At 33.6% G+C, this 22,049-nt stretch overlaps 1 protein-coding gene across 11 annotated transcripts in view; it reads left to right on the top strand.

The window, feature by feature from the left end:
• Positions 1 to 22,049, top strand: part of AstA-R1 (allatostatin A receptor 1) — a 42,996-nt gene that overhangs the window by 5,026 nt on the left and 15,921 nt on the right. For 4 of the 11 annotated variants that reach the window (XM_089073754.1, XM_089073753.1, XM_089073752.1 and 1 more), the window contains exons 5-6: positions 70 to 318; positions 5,405 to 6,010. In XM_089073754.1, the coding sequence (XP_088929880.1) occupies positions 70 to 318 (249 nt within the window). In that variant the 3' untranslated portion in view covers positions 5,405 to 6,010. Of the gene's footprint in view, positions 1 to 69; positions 319 to 1,091; positions 1,181 to 5,404; positions 6,011 to 22,049 lie in introns of those variants that run through there. The other 7 variants (XR_016138575.1, XR_016138574.1, XR_016138578.1 and 4 more) reach the window with 7 other exon arrangements.

Raw genomic sequence — 22,049 nt, 5'->3', positions numbered from 1 at the left:
CCATAGAAGAAACGATATTTTCCAGTATCCTGACGTGTCCACGATGTCGTCCGCAACGTCACGTTGTAGGTGATACTGGTGACCAAGTCCCTGGAGGTGTTTCCGCTCACTACAGCGACGATAATGGTGCAGATAGCCAGTCACATCCTCGCTTACACCAATAGCTGCATTAACCCTTTCCTCTACGCCTTCCTGAGTGATAACTTCCGTAAAGCCTTCCGAAAGATCATTTATTGCAGGCCGCGGGCAGAGCCGAACAATCGGCTGGGACCAACGACAAGAACTACGAGAGCTGCCAGCACTGGCGATATTCTTTAGGTGAGGAACGACCTCTTTCCATTCATAACGACCGATAAGCTCTATTCTATCTTAAGATTTTATATTGCAATCATAAACTTTGATTACTATGAATATTATGGACGTATTTTTTTTGCTATAGATTCTATATTCCTTTACTTTCAGCTTATTAAAACGTAATATTAATTTGTTATTCAAAGAGCATTTTAAAAAATTTCCTTTTCATCTTAATAAGTAATTTCCTTATTACCTGCCTTATTTGTCTTCTTTGTCTTTCAACGTTATTTTTACTTGTGTCTTATTTTTACCTTTTTTATCTTTAAAAGGGTTGGAGATTAAAAAAAGGTCCGTCGACTTTTAAGCGAATAGTAATAAAAAAAAAAAAAGTTTAATGTGACGATTCGCATTAGATTCGCATTAGACATTACTAAGGGAAAAACCATATTAAATTTTCCATGAAGATTAATCGGTAGATCCTGATGGTGAGAATCAAGATTTAGGAGATCTTCAGGTGCAATATCACGTCGTCGTCGTCGTTACTTTCGCTCTTCCCTTTCCCAAAACGATATAAATTTCTTCGGAAGATGACGAGCGGAATCGTGCCGGCACTTAACAACGTTACTCGACGTTACTCGATTTATTTACGGCTACGAGTTTGGCTCAACTCGGTTGGACTAGCTTGCGAGCACGTAACAAAATTTTCCTCTTTTCCCACTGTTCGCCTCTTCTCTCCTACTCTCGTCCCATGGGCTCAGCGTGGTGTATTGCCATTAACAACGGTGACGTTTTCACAGCCAGTTTACCCTCGCTGCCATTTTCGTCTGTCCCATCTATCGCGCGGACATCAGAAAAAAAGGGCAAAACCGGGGAGAAGAGCGAGTGAGTGAGTATGACGGCAAATGCAATCTTGTAGCGCAAGACATTGCCATTAATGTTAAGTAAAAAAACGTTGCGAGCAAACGCAGAGTGGAACGGAAAATTTTCATTTCAAGCATGTTTCTTACGTCGCGTGAAATATTCCGCGAAGTATTCGGGCGAAAAGAAGCAAAATGGTTTAGTTGAGCTTAATAGGGACTAAAATTTCTCATATATAATGCATCGTATGAAAGACCGAGATTAAATGTAGAAACACAAGCTGCTATGTAAAAGTATATAAATATAATACATAAAATAATATTCTTGTCCTTCTTGTCTTACACAACTTTAATTATGTAACGTTATAAGAAACAATTTTAGATATTTTAAAAATATTTTAGTTCTGTTTCTTCGTTAACTGACTGATTTATTTAATTGACTAATTTATTATCATTACGCTAAGGATGACTTTATAAAATATCGAAACGTTTACGATTTTCGGACAATTATGATTATGTTTTAATAATTGAAAAATAAGCACGATTATCCTGGCTTATTAGTTCATTGTTATCTATTAATTTAATTTTTTACTTTTTGATTTTACCGTTGGCATTTTTTTATTAATTTAGTTGTAATAACACTTGATAAATAAAATTCATCTTCAGTAATGCAATAATATTTTTTATGCGAAAGAGAATTACAGAAAAATTATTAATGTCTTCAGGCTTTTTTTTGTTTTAATCAGGAATAATGTTAACATAATACAATCAAAGTATATATTTTTATTTATTAATTCCATCTTATATTTTTATCCTATGCCTTCTTTGCACTTTACAGACAATATTTTTTTTATGTATAAAATCTCTTCAGTTTTATATATAAAAAAAAAAAAATTAGCGAATACAATATATCATGGCAATAAAATTTTGCTTGCTTTTTGTCATCAACTTGCATCGAAGATTTTCTTCATCGGGAAACTGGATCGCAACATATCATGCGAACAAACAAATCTTAATCAGATCGATGCCTTTATCGGAGATTGACGATTGGACAGAAATTCAATTAACCTTCTTTGTTATCGGCGATACGTTGTTTCTCGGTTTGCTCTTTGAGCCTTTATCGCGACGGTCACCTTTTATTCGCCTCTTCCGCCGTATATCAGATAAACGAAAAAATTATCAGTCTCGCACATTCAATATGTTGCATTCACTGCACGAGTGTAATGACGATGGTCCTTTGAGATTCGCGCGTGATATTAATTAGAATTAACCCGCTACAATATTTACGCTGTAACGGCTGGGATTTGAGCATATTTCGTTTGAACTGGTTCCGGGATTATCAATACCGATTGAAATTATCAAGCTTCGCTTTGCGGTCCGTTAAACAAACAGGCCGGCTAAGGTAGGTTTAATCTGAAACGATTCGTATCAACCCCCTTTGCGTAAATAAAGGAGTGCTAATAACGCGCTATTAATATGAATGAATGAATGAATTTTCCTGACAATCTAATAATTAGGTAAATAGAGTATTAGTAAAAAAAATTAATTTTTCAAATTAAATTAATTTTTATTAAATAATTAAATGATTTAAATTATTAAATATAATTTTATGATAATTATTAGATGAGTGATACATACAATTAAATAATTAATTTGAGCTCCAAGTAATTCCGAAGACATGTCGTTGGTTTGGTTAATGCACAATACTAGTCACAATTATGTACATATACAGATATAATACAACTGGGGATTATGTCATACAAGCGTGCTTGTTCCAAGCTGTTTGACTGTGCAGTCAGACGAAAACGCCGTATTTTACGGACGAGACGCTTAGAATAGGATGAAGCGAGTTGGTCGAATCGACGACGCTTCGAGAACGACGGCGCTTGGACGCTCGTAAAAATGGCCGCACGCTGACTAGTGCAAACAAATCTTAATCAAGTAGATGTATTCCATGAGCAACGAGGTGGTAATCCGATATCCTCGTCATTCCGATTCGATCTCGACTAAGCTCTGCGTGATATTAATGGCTCTATTTACGTGTCAATACTAGCGATTTACCGTCGATACGGAGTCATCTAAACGATTCCACGTAGAATTAGGATTGGACCATGTTGTGTGGTGACTATAAGAGTTGACCTTCTCTTATTTAATCAATCCTGATAAAAAGAGATATGTTTTAAATACACCGCGGATACACAATTTTTCTATTCTATTGGCCATTTTTATCACAAATTTTGTCGCCTATATAAATAAAGACAATTCTTTAATGATGATTTTTATCTGCGTATCTGTAAAATAATAATTTTGCTCTTTCTGCTTTTGAAAATTTGATATTCCAACTCTGATATTTTAAAACTACCTACCACATTATTATCACATTATTATCCGCTATAATTATACTCTTCCGAGAGACATGGCAGAAAAATAACGTCGGTATTCTCGTACAATTTAAAATCTGGTTGCATTAAAAATGAACGTGAATCCAAGTTTAGTAATACAGGGCGATAGTTTTTCTAACTTTGCCTCGGCAACGTTGTCTTCATAGTGTTTGTGTAATTAACATTTGAGAAGCTTCCAAAGAAGTATCGATTGTTTCGATACACGTAGGAAAAACTGGCTGTAGAATGATGTAATTCAAAAATGTACCAAAAAAAGTTGTCGTCGCCGTCGCCGCCGTGATAAATGGGAATTTTTTGGCAAGGATTTCGAAATGTATATGTGTGACATTTTCATAAATTGGTAAGCAGGATATCTACCAAAAGAATCGCTTCGCCGAGTCTTTATCTCTATAAACATAACAAAGTAAGAATGAATTGGAGTCTTGACAAATATTCGAGATGAAAAACGGAATAAATTTTTTATTATTAAAATTCCATGGAAAGTAGAAACAGCAAAGATAATTCGCGAATATTTATTACGTGAATATTTTAATATTACACGAGCGGATATTATTCAGCAGATTAATATCAAGGAAATAAATTCGATCGAAATGATTTTAACTGCATTCTGATTTTTAATTTATCATAATCTCGTGTTAGGTTACATCTAGAGAGTTTCATAATTGAATCGATTAAAGGTAAACTTATCTTATTGAGCAGATTTATTTATTTGATTTTAATGTTAAGTATTCTTTTTTTAAGTTTTTACACTAATATATATATATATATATATATATATATTAACATTATTATTATACATTATTATTATTATTATTATTATTATTATATATATATATATATATAAACATTATTATACTTATATATATATACATAAAATTCTTTTTCTGTTACTAATTTATATATACAATATCACTTGTGACAACACTGAATCCCAATTTGGTCTATATAAAAGGAACATTCGATCTTCCAATTGCCTACTTTTTATCACATCTGTTATTTGAAAACTGACAGATCTGTAGAAAAGATAAAAGAAAATACAGTTGGACGAAAAAAAAAAAACATGTCACTTTAATATATAAAGACAAGTTAAAAGAAAATTATTTGTACAAATGTGTTGCAACGTTTTCGATCTTTTAAAATGCGGCATTTTATATGCAGCGATCTAACGAGTACAGTTAAAGGTTAAAGATATATAAATTCGACGATCACGCAGATCTATAATAAGAAAGTTGATCAACAGCGTTGGAAAGAAGTCAGGAAAGATAAAAGGAAGAAGAAAAGGAATAGTTAAGAAGCGAAAGCAAGGAAAAGACAAAGAAAGAGGGATCGAAGTACGCCAGTCAGCCTTTTCTGCTTCCTCGACGAGAAAAATCTTCCGCTTATTTCACGAAGTGGCCTACTTTCAGAGCGCCTTCTGGCTCCTACAAGAATTAGAAGAGAGATCAGAGGATGGTGAACCGAACCGTAACCGAGGGAGTTAATAATTACAAGAAAGCTTTTTGAAATGTTAAAAATCGAAGATAAAAATCCTGATAATTATTTAAAGCGGTTTTAAATGGATAACGATAAAAGTTCGTCAGCTTTCGGTGGTAGCTTTTGTGGTTTAAAAGAAAATGAATATTTAAAAGGCGATTTTTGGTGCGATTGCATTTTTTATGAGCTTCGTGTTACGCGTGACAAGACATTAAACAGTTTTCGAGAGAGAGGATGGATATTCGCACTTAAATGGGGAATAAAATAGCAAAAATAGAAAACAAAAGATAAAGAGTTAGCAACGTGGAAAATTTTATCTTCAATTTGCGAGGAATACAGGTTTATGTTTTACATTTAAATTGTTGTTTACTGTTGCAGACACAAATTCATCGAAACGACGACGCTGATTGGCATGTCCTCGCTCGCCACTGTTTAAAAACGACGAATGCTTACAGTCTATAGAATATTCGATGTTTGATGTCATCTAGCAAATATGCCAGGCACATGCTCTTAATCCTTCAACTTGCGTCAGAAACGTGTATGCATTGAATTCTTTTACATAAATTCTCTCCATTTCTTTATATTCGGTAAAATAAAAAAGTGATGATTATTCAAAAGTAATCGATTAAAAAGTAACGTCCGAATGCAATAAAATGCAGTTAGTTGCAGGCACACAGGAAAAGGATTCCACTCGCATCCGATCATTATAAATCATCATTACTGTTGACTCGCTTCTCGTCAATGGATTTCACAGTCGATTCGAGCTTGCGGATTACGTTACGTGAATCCTTGCCGATATCGCGAGTGTGATATTATAATATCTCTCAATATAAAAAAAAAAAAAAAAAAAAAAACAACGGATTCATTTCCCGACGTCATTATTCAAAGCTATTAATTCGAAAGGTTATATACAAGATCGTCAGAAAATTATACCCGTGAGAACTGTAAAACGTATCAATAAAGATATTGAGATAATCCACGCCATTTTTGTTCACATTATTCGCCCGTAAAAAAAAACACCCCCGATTTTCAATCCATTTTTTGTAAAGGTGTTGCGTCAATACGATAAAGAAATCTGATGTTCGGAGACATAATAGAGAGATCAATTTAATATAATTTTGAGTTACATATTATTTTGTCTACATACGCTATCATGTAAATGTAATGAAGATAATAAAGAATGTCAATGTTAATAAGTCAAGAATATATGCAACAGAATATAATAGATGGCAGGAAAAATCTTAGACGCCTAATAATTTTCTTTTTGAATTTATATTTATAGATTTATATTTATAGATTTATAAATTAAAGATAATTAATTTATACATAATTTCAAGACAACTGTTTCTCTTTAAATATATTCTTGGATTATTACTTTAATTTGTTTATTCCTTATGTCGATTAAAAATAACATTTTTCAACAATTCATTATTTATCTAAGTATTGCGATAAATATATCATTACAGTGCTACAGTGGTCCAATTGGTAAAGACGACCCGATAATCAGGAGAATTCCGGATTTAAAGTTTCGCTGAAATGATATGATTTTCGTAGAATTTCTCGTGAAGAGGGAGAGAGAAGGGAGAGAGAACAATCGATAGCAAATTTGATTAATTAATTTATTAAAGGATAAAATGTTGTATATGGCTTCGAGTTGTTACAAGTTTGTTAAAAAATAACAGTTGATACACGTATATTAACGCAGTTATAAGCAGTTGTAATAATAATAATAATAATAATAAATTAATATATATAAATTCAAAAAGAAAATTATTAGGCGTCTAAGATCCTATTTATCGAATAATATTCATCATTATATTCAGTTCTTCGATAATATTAGGAGAGCAAATTCTTATATTCACGAAAAAAAAAAAAAGAAAATTCTTATATTCTATATAATATAGAATATAAGAATATTACAGCGAAATTAATCGTTTAATAGTTAATAAAATATAAAAAGCGATGAGTCACTTTCCAACTATCGCGATTTGAGAAATCTTTAAATAATTTTCTGCACTGAAACAGCAGCGTGCAGATTTATGCTTCACAGGTCGATAAACAAACGAAGCGGAATAATATTTCCATCGAACTGCATACGAGAAACAGATTTATGGGTGATGATATTAGAAGAGAGAATAACATTCGAGCTCCCTTTCTCATATCGAAAAAATAATGGGGTCATTTATCGGCAGAAAACGGGCATGATTTAAACCAAGCATCTATCTTCCTCTTCGTGCCTCTCGCCCACTGACTTTATAATTGTCGATTAAAAGTAATTATTTAATTATTTAATTATTTTTAATTTCTAATTATTGTTTGTGAAATTCAATATATATATGATAAAATAATCCAATGACATAAGCGAAAGAAAATCATCTTTACTCTCTCCTAAACAAGTCGAGAAAAGGGAAGAACTATTTTGTTAATTTAGTAAATGCAATTTTTTTTGTTGCTGTTTGTCGATAATTCAATATTCGCCAGTTCAGCACTTCTCTTTGCTCTATCACGAGTGGCAGCACAATGAATATTTTCCCCTGCTCGGTACATGGTGAGTACCGAGGTAATGTATCACAAACGTGACATCACCTTTAGCTTACAAATGGCTTAAACGAGACGATGGGATGACTTTAAGTAGAGAAGTCTAATGATTGGTGAACAAAAGGAAATCGAATCGCTCCCCCCCCCCCCTCCTCGTCTCTCTCTCTCTCTCTCTCTCTCTCTCTCTCTCTCTCTCTCTCTCTCTCTCTCTCTCTCTCTTCCTTTTCCTTCCTCCTTTCCTCTCCTTTTCTTTCTCTCTCTTTCTCTCTCTTCTAATAGATCTTCTTTTTGAAAGTTAATGTATTGGAAAAGGAGCGCATCTGCTATAGGATTCTCTCAGCCTGTCGTCTATAGACAATTCGAGAATTCGAGCAAATTCCAATAATCGCGTTAATAATGTTAATTGATGCGCGAGAAGTGTCGCTCGTTTTACCATCGTTACTAATCGCTCTTAAGGATTTTCATCCTGCGATTCGTAATCTTTGATATCTATAAGTTTTTATGGTGTCTTGCACATGAAAGTTCACGGATTTTAACAGTTAAGTCTTGATAATTATATTAGAAGTACCATTCTATGTAAAGAAAGATGAGTGGTGATGAATTAGAGAAATGTTCATCTGTATTGAACAATGGAGATAGCGTAGCCATTTTATACCTTTTTCTTTTATTCGAAATGAAATATTGCAACCATTTCAAAAAGAGAGGAGAAGCTTCGGGAGACAACTCCAATCTTTATGATTAACCATTCTTATTTTTTTGCATTTGAGTCCATTTATATCAAATTCAATTCGATTTCGTCGTTTCAACCAAAAATATTAGTCACAAATTTGAAATATATACAATACAAAAAAATGTTAACTATTAAATGTAATATGTACTAAATGTGATATGATTTTTCAATTTTCTAGAATAATACTGATAGAGATTTCAAATAACATATTCTCAAACGTGATATTTTAATGCAAGTTACAAGATTACATTATAAGAGTTAAAATTTCATTTAATTTTATTATCATACTTTTTTGTCATATTGATTCTAGGCATATTGCGAATTGCATAATTTTTTTTAAAGCAACGTTGTATTTTTTTACGCAAATCGATTCGTCTTGTTATTTGTTATGCAAAAATATTAAGATACGAAATTATTGAAAAAATGAATAATTTACGCAGTAAAGATTTTATCAAAATATGTCAGAATATAGTATACCAGTAAATACTTCATAAACTATTAATTTTTAATATTAATAATTACTTTAATATTTTTTTAATACTTCTATATCCGGAGTTAGAGAAAATTAGAGGAATTATATTTTTTAAAAGAATCATATAATTTCGTTTAAAATAATGGTAACCTTTATACGATTTATCTTCAAATGGCCATCTGATATCAAAACAATAGCATTATTATACGTCCTTTTTAAAACACTACAACTTTTATAAACATATCTTTATAAACATATCTTTATTCAATTTTACTTTACAAGGATAAAAGGGATGATAAATTAAAGTGGGACACTTTAAATTACTTCTTGTGTTTAAGTAACAATTTTTAAGGAAAACATAGAAATGTAATAATTTTAGTTTTAAAAATTATTAAACTATAAGCAATACATGGTTCCAATGAAAGATGAAAATCAATCTAATACAGTTTTATTCCGAAACTTTTAACTTTCTTTTTAAATTAATATTTTTTTATTAAATTTAATGCATTTAAAATTTTAATTTGCTTCAAACTACTTAAATAGAAATCAATACAATATTTATTATATTATTAAAAATACTATAAAGGCTCAAGTTAATTTTGAATATTCTATTTTTGATTAATTTTATTTTTATATTATTACTTTATTATTTATCATAAAATAATAATTACAAATTGTGTGTGTGTGTGTGTGTGTGTGTGTGTGTGTGTGTGTGTGTGTGTGTGTGTGTGTGTGTGTGTGTGTGTGTGTGTGTATAATTCTAATGGCATTCTTACAATTAATATTACATATAAAAGTAATATATATATATATATATATATATATATATATATATATCACTTTTATATGTAATATTAATTGTAAAAATACCATTAGAACATAGCACGAGTGCAGACGTTTAAAGCATGGCTTAAATATTGTATCGACTATGTTGCAACACGGTCTTTGCATATAGGACAGGTACATTGCATTTTTTTTGTTCTTATTACATTTGCAAAAATAGCATCTTGTTGAATGAATATATTCATCGAGTTTATAATTCATCGCTACACTTTGCGGTTAATCACATACTTTTTATCACAAAAAGAGAGGGGTTCGGGGAATGTAATTTATACATAAAACATATATTTTTTTTATTATGTTTTGATTAAGTAAAATAATAAGAAGTTTATTGTTCAAAGTAGCGTATTACTATGTATTCATATATAACAATCGATGCAATCGCTTAATCAGAATTTGTGTGAATATATATTTTTAATCAAATATATATTTGAGAATACTAGTACTTCTTTTGAAGCTGAGATATAAAAATATCAAGATTCTTTATTTCATCGATAATTAAACTTGTTTTCATCACATCTCATTAAATCTCTATTATTTTTCGTAAATATGCTGTATGACAAAGAAGGAAAGAATAAAAGTTTAACAAATACGCATCTATTAAAGACAAAAATTATTTATTATGAGATATTAATTTTTAAGTTTCAAATCTGCAGAAGATATACGCATCTGAAATTTTTTTATTGGATCTAAGATTTATCGAGATTTATGGAAAAGAAAGGTCGGTAATGACAATATTGTAATACTTTTATAGATATAAGAGATTTCGTTCTGTTTCTGATAATAAAAAAAATATGAATAAGTACAAAGAAAGTTTAAGTTACGTGCACGTTTATCTTGCGATAATCTCATTTTGTTAAGGTGGTTAAATCTCATTTTGTTTGAGGAGACATTAATCTTTCGCATTATACGCCTATTGCCGTCACTCGCGTCACGATGGATAATACGTGAATAATACGAAAGGCATTATTCCGTCGCGTAGCGACGTGCCGGTCAAAGAACGTTTTTACGAGGGCGCGTAAAATTAAATGGATTTTACGGTTTATGAGTGCAACATGCGACGCGTATAAAATATCGACTCATCTTCCTATGAAGAGAACTAAAGAAGTGATATTCCCCCCCCCCTCTCCCGCGCATCCATCCACCCATCCTACCCACCTACCCACCCACCCACCCACTCACACACACACACACACACACACACACACACACACACACACACACACACACACACACACACACACACACACATCATCGAACAAAATTACACTCGTTGTAAAGTGAAAGCTAGTTCGCATAGCGACAGAAAATTCATTTTGTAAATCATAAAGATGGCAGACTAGATACAGCTTGATGCGTTTTAAGGACTAGGCCAGGTCGCAAAGCAGATCGCGCTGAATAGACTTAATCCTTTGAGACTAGAATATCTTTCCGTTGGCATTGGAAATAAAATGTATATGGCAACAACTAAGGGATCCTATAACCATTGAGATTGAAGTGTACAAAGGCAACTTTCTTGAACATTTGATGCAGAAATTTCTTTCCTCGCAGTGGAAGGTTACATATGTTCCTACAATCATACTACAAATTCTACAAATATAAATCATAATAAATATCATATAAATTTGATAGACTTTAATGTCGTCATAAATATAACCGTAATAATAACACAGAATCTTACTTTCGATTGATTTATCCTTTTGGTTTTAGTTTCTACAAATTTAAGATAAAATCTGTTTTCGCACAGATTTAAATTGCACAGTTAGCTCTGATTTAACAGTAAGTTAAGTAAGAGTTAAATAATTTTTAAGTAAGAGTTAAGTAATTAAATAACAAGTTAAAAAATTAGCGAGAGTCCATTACATATACAAGCATTATAAGCTGTTAATAAACATTAAAAATAGAATCAAGCAGACAGAAATGCAATTTACGCGCGACCATGTTAGCAAAAAAAGGTGAAAAGAAAATAGTAACCGAAGAGAGATCACAGAGAAAAAAACTAAAAGGTATAGAGGAAAAACACAGATGGAAAGAGGAGGGATGAGTACTTGAAATAGACCGGAACATTTTCATGAAAGGCGAAAACACCTATCGTTTCGCCTCCTCCATTCGTTCGCTCATTCACGTTCCCTTTTGTCGGAGGATCGATGAACTCTGTCCTCTGTCCTGAAACAATAGGAGGCGGACGGATTTGTGCTCTGAGGGAATATGAGGAATGAAACGAGCTCGTTTCTGAAGGGCGCATGGCATGAAGCAACGATCTTCCGTAAAGCGATCTTCCTTAGATATGCGACGCAGATACGGGTTCCTGTGACCCTCAGTTTTAACCACTTTTAATCGTTTTAATCGCTTGCATGCGATAGAGTCAAGCGGAAAAATGAATTATTGCCATTTAACATTATTTTGTACATTTAACTCTTTCAATATTAAAGTGATATAATTTTATTTTTTATTTCTTCATATTCAGTTACATTATCGAAAAGAATAAAAGTCTGTTATTATATATTAATGTTACTTTATTATTTTGTAGTTTGTTATCTTGTAGGTTGTATTAAACTATATTAAACTTGTATTAAAATATAATTTTAAAATTATTTTAAACGTCTAAAGTTAATAAATAGCAATGAATGTTCCACAGAAGTACATTTTAAAAGTTAATCTTTCATAAATCAATTTCTTTAGTTTTCAATATACTTCTGCATTGTGTATTAAATTATAAATTTATTATATTAATCTATTCTTTATTAATCCTTCTTTATTAATCACAATATTTCATTTTACTTTCTCTCGAATTTGCTTCTCTCTCAAAAGCAAAGCAAAAAAGATTATATTAAATCTTTTAATTTTCATAATTAATAGAACTTGCTTTTTGCAAATACGCTTTGCTTAACTTGTTTTACATTCCCGTGAGAGTTTAGCGTAATATTTAATCGAAGACATTAAGATAAGGAATCAACGGTAAAGTACTCTCTTAGAGAAGTCTACGACGGCGATTGTAAGGGTTAAATACTTAGGGGTTACATTCAGTTATCGGATTATTCCGGATTAACACGACATTCCACCCGGACACATTTCGACATTAGGAACGCTCGTAGCGCAGCCATCGGCATCCACCCAGTGACCGATTTATGGTTTCTATCTTAAGCGAGGCGAATTAGTGGGCTTCTCCTCCCTCCGAAGGTACTGAAATCGTGAAAATGAAATTAAATGAAGCTATTTAGCGAACGAAGTTAAACCATCTTATATTAATGAAGCGCAGTGAGTATATTTATTACGTAAGTAAGCTACTTATTAGTGTACCATAGTGCATCTTGGAAAAGCCAGAAATGGCCAGAAATCCATTTGGAAACGATTCGCAGATTTCTGTAAATAAAGATTTATCTTTTATTCAACATCGCGAGGCTTATCGTCAACGACGCTTAATCTATTCAGCCATCCATTCGGCGTGACGTGTCATGACGCGACGCAGTAACAATGACCTCGTTCCATAAACTCCTGGCGTACTCGAGCGCATAAAAATGCCGGCCATTTGTAGCGAGGCGCGTACAGAAAGCGGCTTTTCATCGGCCGTGCGTTATCCAGACGACCAACCCTCTTCCGAGTCATAAGCTAGTTACGTTGGTCCGCGAGGACAAAACTTCGGGGGAAAAAAATTGCGGGTTTTTATCATTTTTATATGAGCTGCTCCCAGCTCTCTGCGATTACTTATTTTCACACGCAAATTTTTAAACAAATGAAACAATGAAACAGGTCTCATCTCGGACGACGAAGCGCTGATGATTTTTGTATTCCGAGCGATTAACAAAAATTTAATTTTTTCGCTAAATAAATAATAAAATAAAATAAAATAATAATAAAAATAAATAATAAAAAAATTTAATTTTCGCTAAATAAAAATAATAATTTTCGCTAAATAAAAATTTTAGATATCACGGGCAGAAATATTAAATATTAATTTTTTAATCTTAATAAAGTAAGCTTTATTAAAATCTCAAGTCTAAACTTTTGATAGTATACTAAAAGCTGAAGATGAATATGTCTCGAAAAAAAATAATGCGCCGTCAAAAAACTTCGAAATTTTATTAATAAATGATCGAAGGTTAACCTAGTAATTGCTTAAATATAAGAAGCATCGTAAAGGTTTTGCAATAACCTTGTAGCTTCTGGAGAAGATCTTTCCGCTATTAAAGAATGCTCGCTAGAAAGTAAGCCGACAGGAGAATCTCGAGATTGCTCTCACGGAGAATCGTTTTACTCAAATGTTGTGCCGGAGGAGACGTTTCCGCCGATTGTCGTCGAAAAATTTCAAATTCCAAGAAACCATATTGTCTCTCTGAGACATCCTCGAACGCAATATGGCTTTCGTACTTCGCAAATTAAAAATACGAAAGAGAAAGTATAGATATATTTCTAGTAGCATTTTTATCTAGCATCGATCGAAATTTATTACTTGTACAAATATATGAAAGTAAAATTAATTTAATTCAATTTGGAATTCGATGTAATTTTTTTTTTTTAATAATTTAACATATCAATACGCATTTCCATGTCAAGTAAAATTTATCGAAGAATGCTTGTAATCGCGCGTTATCCAATACGTTCTCCTCACGATACTGCTCGTATCGTGCGAGAGTTGAGCACAGATAAATATAAGCTAGACGGCGCGTGGGACACTCACGATCAATTCTGTGCGAAGTTCTGCAGGAAGAGAGCCACATAATGAGCCTAACAAGGCGTCTACACGCCTTGCGAATTATTCTCTCGGCATAAGCGACTCGACGGTTAACTAATGAAAACGGGGCTAACGGGGCGAAGCTAATATCGCGCGGCCGCTGCCGCCGCCGTTATACGGCGTTAATGAAATTTTATTTCTCTTTCGTGCAACTCGTGCGCGCGCATTTCGATATAACATGCGGTTATGCAATAAACAGGCGGTAAGCCGAGATGAACGTCATCCGAAATAAAATTCTTGAAGGATATAAAGGGGAAAAGTTTCAGACAAAAGGCCTGTTCTTTTTAGCTCCTTATATCTTCATATTGAAGAGAAAAAAAGATGAATAAGTCGTTCAACTAAAAAGAATGGGTCTAGAGGAAGTTCCGAATGTTATATATGAAATATCGATAAACGAGAAAGGCAAATGGCGTTGTGATAGTCCAGAAAATTTCCAATTAAGTAATAAGACTGTAATTAAATTTATCATCTCAAGCGTAACAAAAGCAATGAATCGCGCATTCTGAAATTGCTTACAATTTCAGAAAACTGAAATAACCTGTCGCGTAAAGTAAAATGAAGTGGCATACTTTATGGTACGCTGAGCTACTAAAACGAACAAGTGCAGCAAGATAGGTACACTTCCCAGATGCAGTTGGAATAGCAGAGTGATATTAGATAAGTGGACAGTATTCGCACGAATTGGACCCCATATTCCCTTACTAGTCTCGAAAGTCGTAAATGCATAATATCTCTCCATTTTAAACTTTACATTTTTACTTTAAAGTTTCTTAAAGTTTTAAAATCTTAACTTTCAACAGGACATGTCTCTTAGATTCGAAAGCTTGAACTTTACCTGTCAGATTAAAAAAATGAATATGCCATCACAATTATCAATTTCAGTAATCCTATTTTCGTAGACTAACGTTATGTCTAACAGCTGTTAAAAAAATATATAAAAAGAAAATAAAAATGTAATAACATGTGCTTACAGCATACATCAACTTCTTTGATATTGATTTTCGAATTTCTTTCGTTTTTATATCTTTCAGCGAATATTAAATTTAGGACTTATTTAATCTTTAATTACATCAAATTTAATTACATCAAAATTTATTTCTTTAAATGTCCGGCTGCAGTATCTCGCTGTATGTAGGTCGAAAGGATCGATGCAATATCTCCTCTTGAAATGCGCGGGCGGACTCTATTAAATTCAGTAGCGCGCCCATTGAAAATCTCTTAATAATCGTCAGATATTAGTTGAAATGTAATGTATTTTTAGCTTAACCGCAGCACCACAATATAGCGCAATCAACTGCGATTAATTAACGTAGATACTAATTTCGATTATTTAGCGAAGCCGAGCTTGAATAGCAAACACATTCTCTTCCCTTTCTTTCCCGCACCCGAAATCATCTAATCCCCATTGAAATAAATTGATGAATCAATAGATATGTCGGCGTAGAAAACGATAAACATTATCGAAACAACTTGCGATTTTATCCGCATAAATTCATCAGCTTTCCGACCGATGCCGCGGAGCCGCGGTATAAATTTCCAGTTATTTATGTGGTCGTTTCCCCGAACGTTTATCTCGGATGGTGATATCCAAGCGGAAATACCACGCTGGTAGTACCTGGAGAGATGTTTCGTGTTTTCCCCGAATTTTCTTTTCAGCAGCAAGCAAAATCTTCAATAAAACTCCTACAAATCGTTCAGATAAACGCTATCTGTAGTGGTAGGTGCAGTTTTCATGGAGATGCAAGTGATGAAAAGTAAAAACTTGAGAGAACAGAAGATGAGAAACAAGGACATTTTCGTCAGGAATACGTGCACCGCTTTAATAATAATGACGTAGCAGCCGGATGCTGGGGGTGCACAAGGTGTGGATGTTGCTTTTGGTTCTTGCTATCTCGTCTACTTAACTATCGTTTGTGCGACGATAGGAATGGATATGGATAAGTAAATAAATGTATAGGAGGCGACTATTGCAGCAGTGCTCGAAGCAAGGCAATCAAGAATTCGATAAACGGAATTGCGCTGTGGATTGCGACTTGAGAGAATTCGGAATTGAGAATCCGTGTGTTTATGGTCTAGAAAGTTTGGGATTGGATTTCAGAAATTGAAGTTCTGAATTAAAAAAATTTACATAACATGTATCACGAAGCCGTATTCTATTTCGATTAGAGCAATCAAATTGCTTACAGGTCAAATTGCGAGAAACTTGCGGAAGAACATTCCAAGAAATTTTACATTTGCCTTCACGTTGAGATATCAATAATATGGTGGAAGTTTATCTAATTTCCTAAAGTTTATTCATTTGTTATCTGACTTTATCTACTCGTTAAAAATTACACGATTAGTAGAAAGAATAGTGTTTGTTAACATAATTTTAATTCTCGGATTCTTAAGTAAGAACCAAAACTTGTTAGTTCTAATCGACGAAATATTTAAATGTTTAAATTTCAAAACGTGCCAAATGGAATTGATTTCGAGTTTATCATTTAACGGTTCGAAGATGTTTACATACAAACTTACGTCTGCGTCTGCATTTCTATTTCAAGAATCTTTATAGTCGATTGCATTTAGACGGATAATAGATGACGTAAATCGTACAATGCAACGACCCGAGATATTTCTGTGTGCGAAGGGAATAATCGCATGTCTCAAATAACCAGATTTCGGGAAAGTATGCGAGCAAAAACAGAAGCTGCATAGAATCGTTGGCAAGATTCGACGACGCGAAAAACGAAATTCAGAAAATGAATCCAGTAATTTCCAGAGCCATTTCTGCCCGGTGATCATCTCTCAAAGCTGCCATATCCGGGTCGAATCTAATAAAAGTTGGAAATCAAAGTGCCGGCGATCGCGAGAACAGTGGACTTTTTCTTCCTTTTTATAGTTTATAACGGTCCGAACTATTGTTTTACCGCTTCATTATATCTGGCTACGCGATTGTTCGATCTTTACTGCTTTAACTAGGAGAAAACATTTTTAACGAAAGTCCTGTATTCGGTGATCTTACGGCGAGATTGAAGGATATAAAAAACGAAACGGAAGTGGGTCACCGGACGCCTAGCGTTAGGGGAGAGATCTCTAGGAGTGAAGTAAAATCTAAATCGCCGAGTGACTGAAACTATTACATCCCTCGTAAAAAAGATCACAGTGAAGTGTTGTCGTTACTACATAGGGTTAAAGTAAAATCGGACAGAGGCGCCATGCCTCTCTATTCATCTATTTTACTCAGAAAAAAAGAGGGGAAAAGCGACAGATTTATTACGTATTATAAAAAAAAAAAAAATTCTTCAGGACGAATAAAAATCGACAGAACCAACAAAAGTTAAAATACGCGAACAAATATAATTAGTTGAAAGCTGGGAGCTTTAACTATTTTTTCATTTACCTTGTATAACAAAGTTATATAGGAATTAATCCAATTAATTTGAGTATAAAGATATGCAAGGATGAGAAGAGAGACGACTGAAAATAAATAATTAAAAAGAAAATTAATTGAAAACCGTTGTTAAAAAGATATCCTAATTAAACTGCTTGTACGTATAAGAATATGAAAAAAAAAAAAAAATATGAGAAGAGCGCACACATCGGTTTGTGTATTAAAATGTTTTGCAGATCATTTTTTTAGGGCGTATTTATTTTTGGTGATGATTCTCTGATCTGAAATATCCTAAAAATGGGGAAGGGTACAATAACCGCGTTATTGCCTTATCGTCTCGGCTCTATTTTCGGGCAGATATCTATAGTTTCTGATTCTCCCTTTTGCCGAGGCTCTGCACGTTCGCGGTAACTTTGATACTATCAATATTTCCCCGCTGAGCAATTCTACATCGAAGAATATCGAGACCTTCATTAAATTTCAGCTCACACGGCTCAAAGGCACAAGTGACGAGCATTAATCCTGATTCAATTCGTGCTGAATGTTCACTTCAACCAAATTGGACAGATTGCGGAATGGGAGGTGACAAGTCGCAAATCTCATAGACACCTCGATTTGTCTGTACAAAGATTACGAGAATGAGAGATATGGAGAAAGAGAGAGAGAGAGAGAGAGAGAGAGAGAGAGAGAGAGAGAGAGAGAGGGAGATAAGGAGAGAACCATAAAGCTTCTCGCTCGATTAACCGATGAATTTCCCTGGACGATGATCGATTACCAGTCGCCATATGGAAGTATCGAGGGAAGTGACATAACTCCGGTCATTGGCGTTCAGCCGATGCGATGACCTGGAACGTGAACGTGTACGCGATACACGGTGATCCCTGATCCACAAGTTCCCTCTTTGGCCTCTTTGGTCTCCTTCATCCCCCTCACTATCACGGTCTGCTTCGTCAACGTCATCATCCGCGACCGGAAATGAGCGGATCATAATTTCTCGCTCGGTTTTTTTTAAACGCGCCCCGTGCGAAGCACCGGAGAAATAAGCATTTCTGAAGCATGATTTTTTACGGAGAACCTCAGCGTCGTTACGACGGATCAAGAGAGAGTTATCGACGGAGAATCTCATGTCTCAGCCCGAATATCGTCGGTTCCCCAGTCGCTTTACGGCGCTGTGTGTGGAATTATGATGCTACAACAGCTTCACAACGAGCTCTTTCGGCGGAGGCGGTAGCAGTAATTGGATGTGATTAGTGCGCATCCCGAGAGATCCCAGCAGACCTGATTCTATTCCTATTCAACTGTTGCCCGGCCATTGTCTGCGCCGCACTCAACTACCACCGCAATGTAATCATGAGGTATACTTTTTCCCGATTGTTCAACACCGTACAGCAACCGTTACATACCACGCGCTATTGAGATTTAGAACAAAGCATTGGTTTTATTATGAAAAACCTGACGCTTCTCATCCCGTTTTATTCATTGTCGCTACCGACAGCACATTTAGTAAATTGGACTTTTTCAAGTTAATTAAATTTTAATTCCATTGGCAATGAAAATATCAAGTCTCTCTGAGGAATTAATTATAGATATATTCTCTATAATTATATTCTCGCAGAGGCGTAGATTTCCAGAAAATTCGGTAAAAGCGGTAAAGCGGCGCGCGACGGGAAGGAAGACATTGGTCGATGAGACATTGGTTCGAGAGACGCCGATTCAATTCAAGAGCCCGAGAGCCCTCGAACGTTCTACTTGACTCAAATAAAAACGAATCGACCGTGACTCATAGAGTGACGATGTGCAATCGTAAATATTCGCGCGACCTTAAGCGAGTGCGCCGTTTAGGCGCCGCACGATAAATTACAGTGATTTATTTCAAGAGGTGTATTCCTCGTCGTACTAGGGCTCGCCTCCCCGAGGAAGATCCATTTGCTTTCTCGTGCTTCCGCGTGATAATGTAATTTCGTGAACGCACTAGGCGCGCGAGGACTTAGGGCTCCCTTGAGTTTTTATACAGAGGTTGAAAGTTACGTAAAGCCGACCGTCGTATGGGATGTTAAAAGCGAGTACAAGACTCGTGACGCGAAGGTAAGGTAAGCCCTCCTATCTTTTGAAAACTGCCTGCTTCGTGGTAGCTGGTGGAAATAACCATGCTCGAGGGTAGATTAGAGAGAGGATGTGAGAGTATGGAAATTGGGGAAATTTCTCGTTGGCGTATATAGTACAGCTCAGATAACATTCGATATATATATATATATATATATATATGATTTTCAATCGTTATTCAATAAACAAGAGCCCATCATTGTGCACTTTACAATAGATAAAAGATTTTCTATAATTTGTTGACTGAAACAGTAGTAGTAAAAATCAACAAAAAGTGAAATAAAAAGTGCAATAACAATAAAATACACACATATTTATATTATTACAATTTATGTTATATAATTATTGTATGTTTTATTTTATTAATTATCATTATATTAGTATATTGTAATATATATTATATCCTCGTCCATTTTACACATATACGCGCGCGGGCGCGAGATTTTATATGATTTTATGGCGACATTCTAAATTCCTTTTTCCAATAAAAGACTTTCTTACGTTCTTAGTATTTTATGGGTAATATCCGAGGCACAATTCCAAAGTAGTGGCAAACCTAAATTCATTAACGACTTTTGGTAAATCCTTGCGATCATTGCTAACGCTCACTTTCTCGCCTTCGTAGCAACTTCATCGATATCGAGAGCTTATCTCACTCTCCTCGCGGGGTTTCCAACCGTAAATCCTCGCAAGTGTTTGTAACTTTCCATCCATCGGTCACCTTAGGATGTTTGTGTGCGGAAAACCACCGTTGGAAATTTGCGCGGACAGTTACGCTTCCCGTTGATCCCCATGATCCTTACGATCTACGAAGCACTCCTTCGCATTTTGCCGTATATATCTAAAGTTTCGATAGAATGATCATAAAATCTGATAATGTTTCCAACGCATTTCGAATTTATCACGGGTCTCCTTTAGAGCCGGATTAGAATAGACTTAGTAGATACTTTACCACCGATAAAGTTCAAGTTTACCAAAGTTTATGATGAAGACAAATATCCAAGTAAAGCTCTTTCCAGTAATAAATCATAATATACAATCACGAATAAATATAATTGTGAATATGTATATATATATATATATATATATATATATATATATATATACTAAATAAAGACAAAGTATATTGCTTAAATTCTATAAATAGATTACTTTTCTTGAAATTAAAGTCAAATTTAATTAAATAATAACAAACTATTAAGGTTCGATTGCATGAAAAAATAAATATTAAAGAATTAGAAAAATTATTATTATTATTAATCTAATTATTTCTTTATTAATGCTGTATATATCGTTCTTATTACTTAATTGTATCATTTAATTATATTATTATATTATATTGTTATTTAATTCTTTACATTGCACAGAAATAAGTGTTAAAGAATCAAAGAAGATACTTATTGTCTAATTAAGTTTTTTTTTTTTTAATATAATGTATATTGCCTTCCAAAATTAATAGTAGAATATCGATACACCCATGAGAATGTAATTTTATTCATATAACCCATATATTTGCGGAAGGCTTACGCCTACAACTTCACACAATAATTATTGTTCAAAGGCTAAAGTTTGAACAATAATTATTGTTCGACAAAGTTAACATTTGCTCGAATGCACTATATGAATAATAATGAAGTGTCGTAGGTGTGTGAGCATAATCACGTCGCTCCTAGCAAACATCACGATTCAGGATTGATGGATTGATCATCAATCCAGAGATTTTCTATAAAATATGTCGTAAAACAGGTATCTCTTTCTTGTATATAAAGAAAAAGTTATAAATATTTTTTTCTTATAAGGAAATAAAGAAAATAAAAAACATTTCAATATATTACAACAATTGTATTATAATTTTATTCGATGAGTATATTTTCTTATGTTATTTTATTTCACATTGATAAAATATAAGAAGTATCTCTCTTGTAATAAATTATAAGAAGTATCTCTCTTGCCTCTTGATTTTCTTTGTTCACGAAGTATGACTTCTATAAGAAAAATAAAATTAAGTAGAAACTTTACGTTTTAAAAATATTGATTTTAGTTTTAGTCAACTGCTGCAGTTAATATTATAAATTTAATATATATCTCGAACACGTAAATTCGCGACATATATGTATTATTAACAAACGTTCAATAAATGCCACGGTTTTCCGTTACTCGAATTACTCGACGATCCGACGCGTGTATTACTCCATGCTTTCAACCAAAAATAACGGTAAAAATGAACTCAATCGA

This window comes from Pogonomyrmex barbatus, unplaced genomic scaffold, assembly GCF_055798465.1.
Source record: "Pogonomyrmex barbatus isolate J1 unplaced genomic scaffold, ASM5579846v1 scaffold15, whole genome shotgun sequence".
NCBI classification, from domain to species: domain Eukaryota; kingdom Metazoa; phylum Arthropoda; class Insecta; order Hymenoptera; family Formicidae; genus Pogonomyrmex; species Pogonomyrmex barbatus.
The sequence above is the reverse complement of the archived record's forward strand: the minus strand, read 5'-3'. Positions and strand labels throughout refer to the sequence as shown.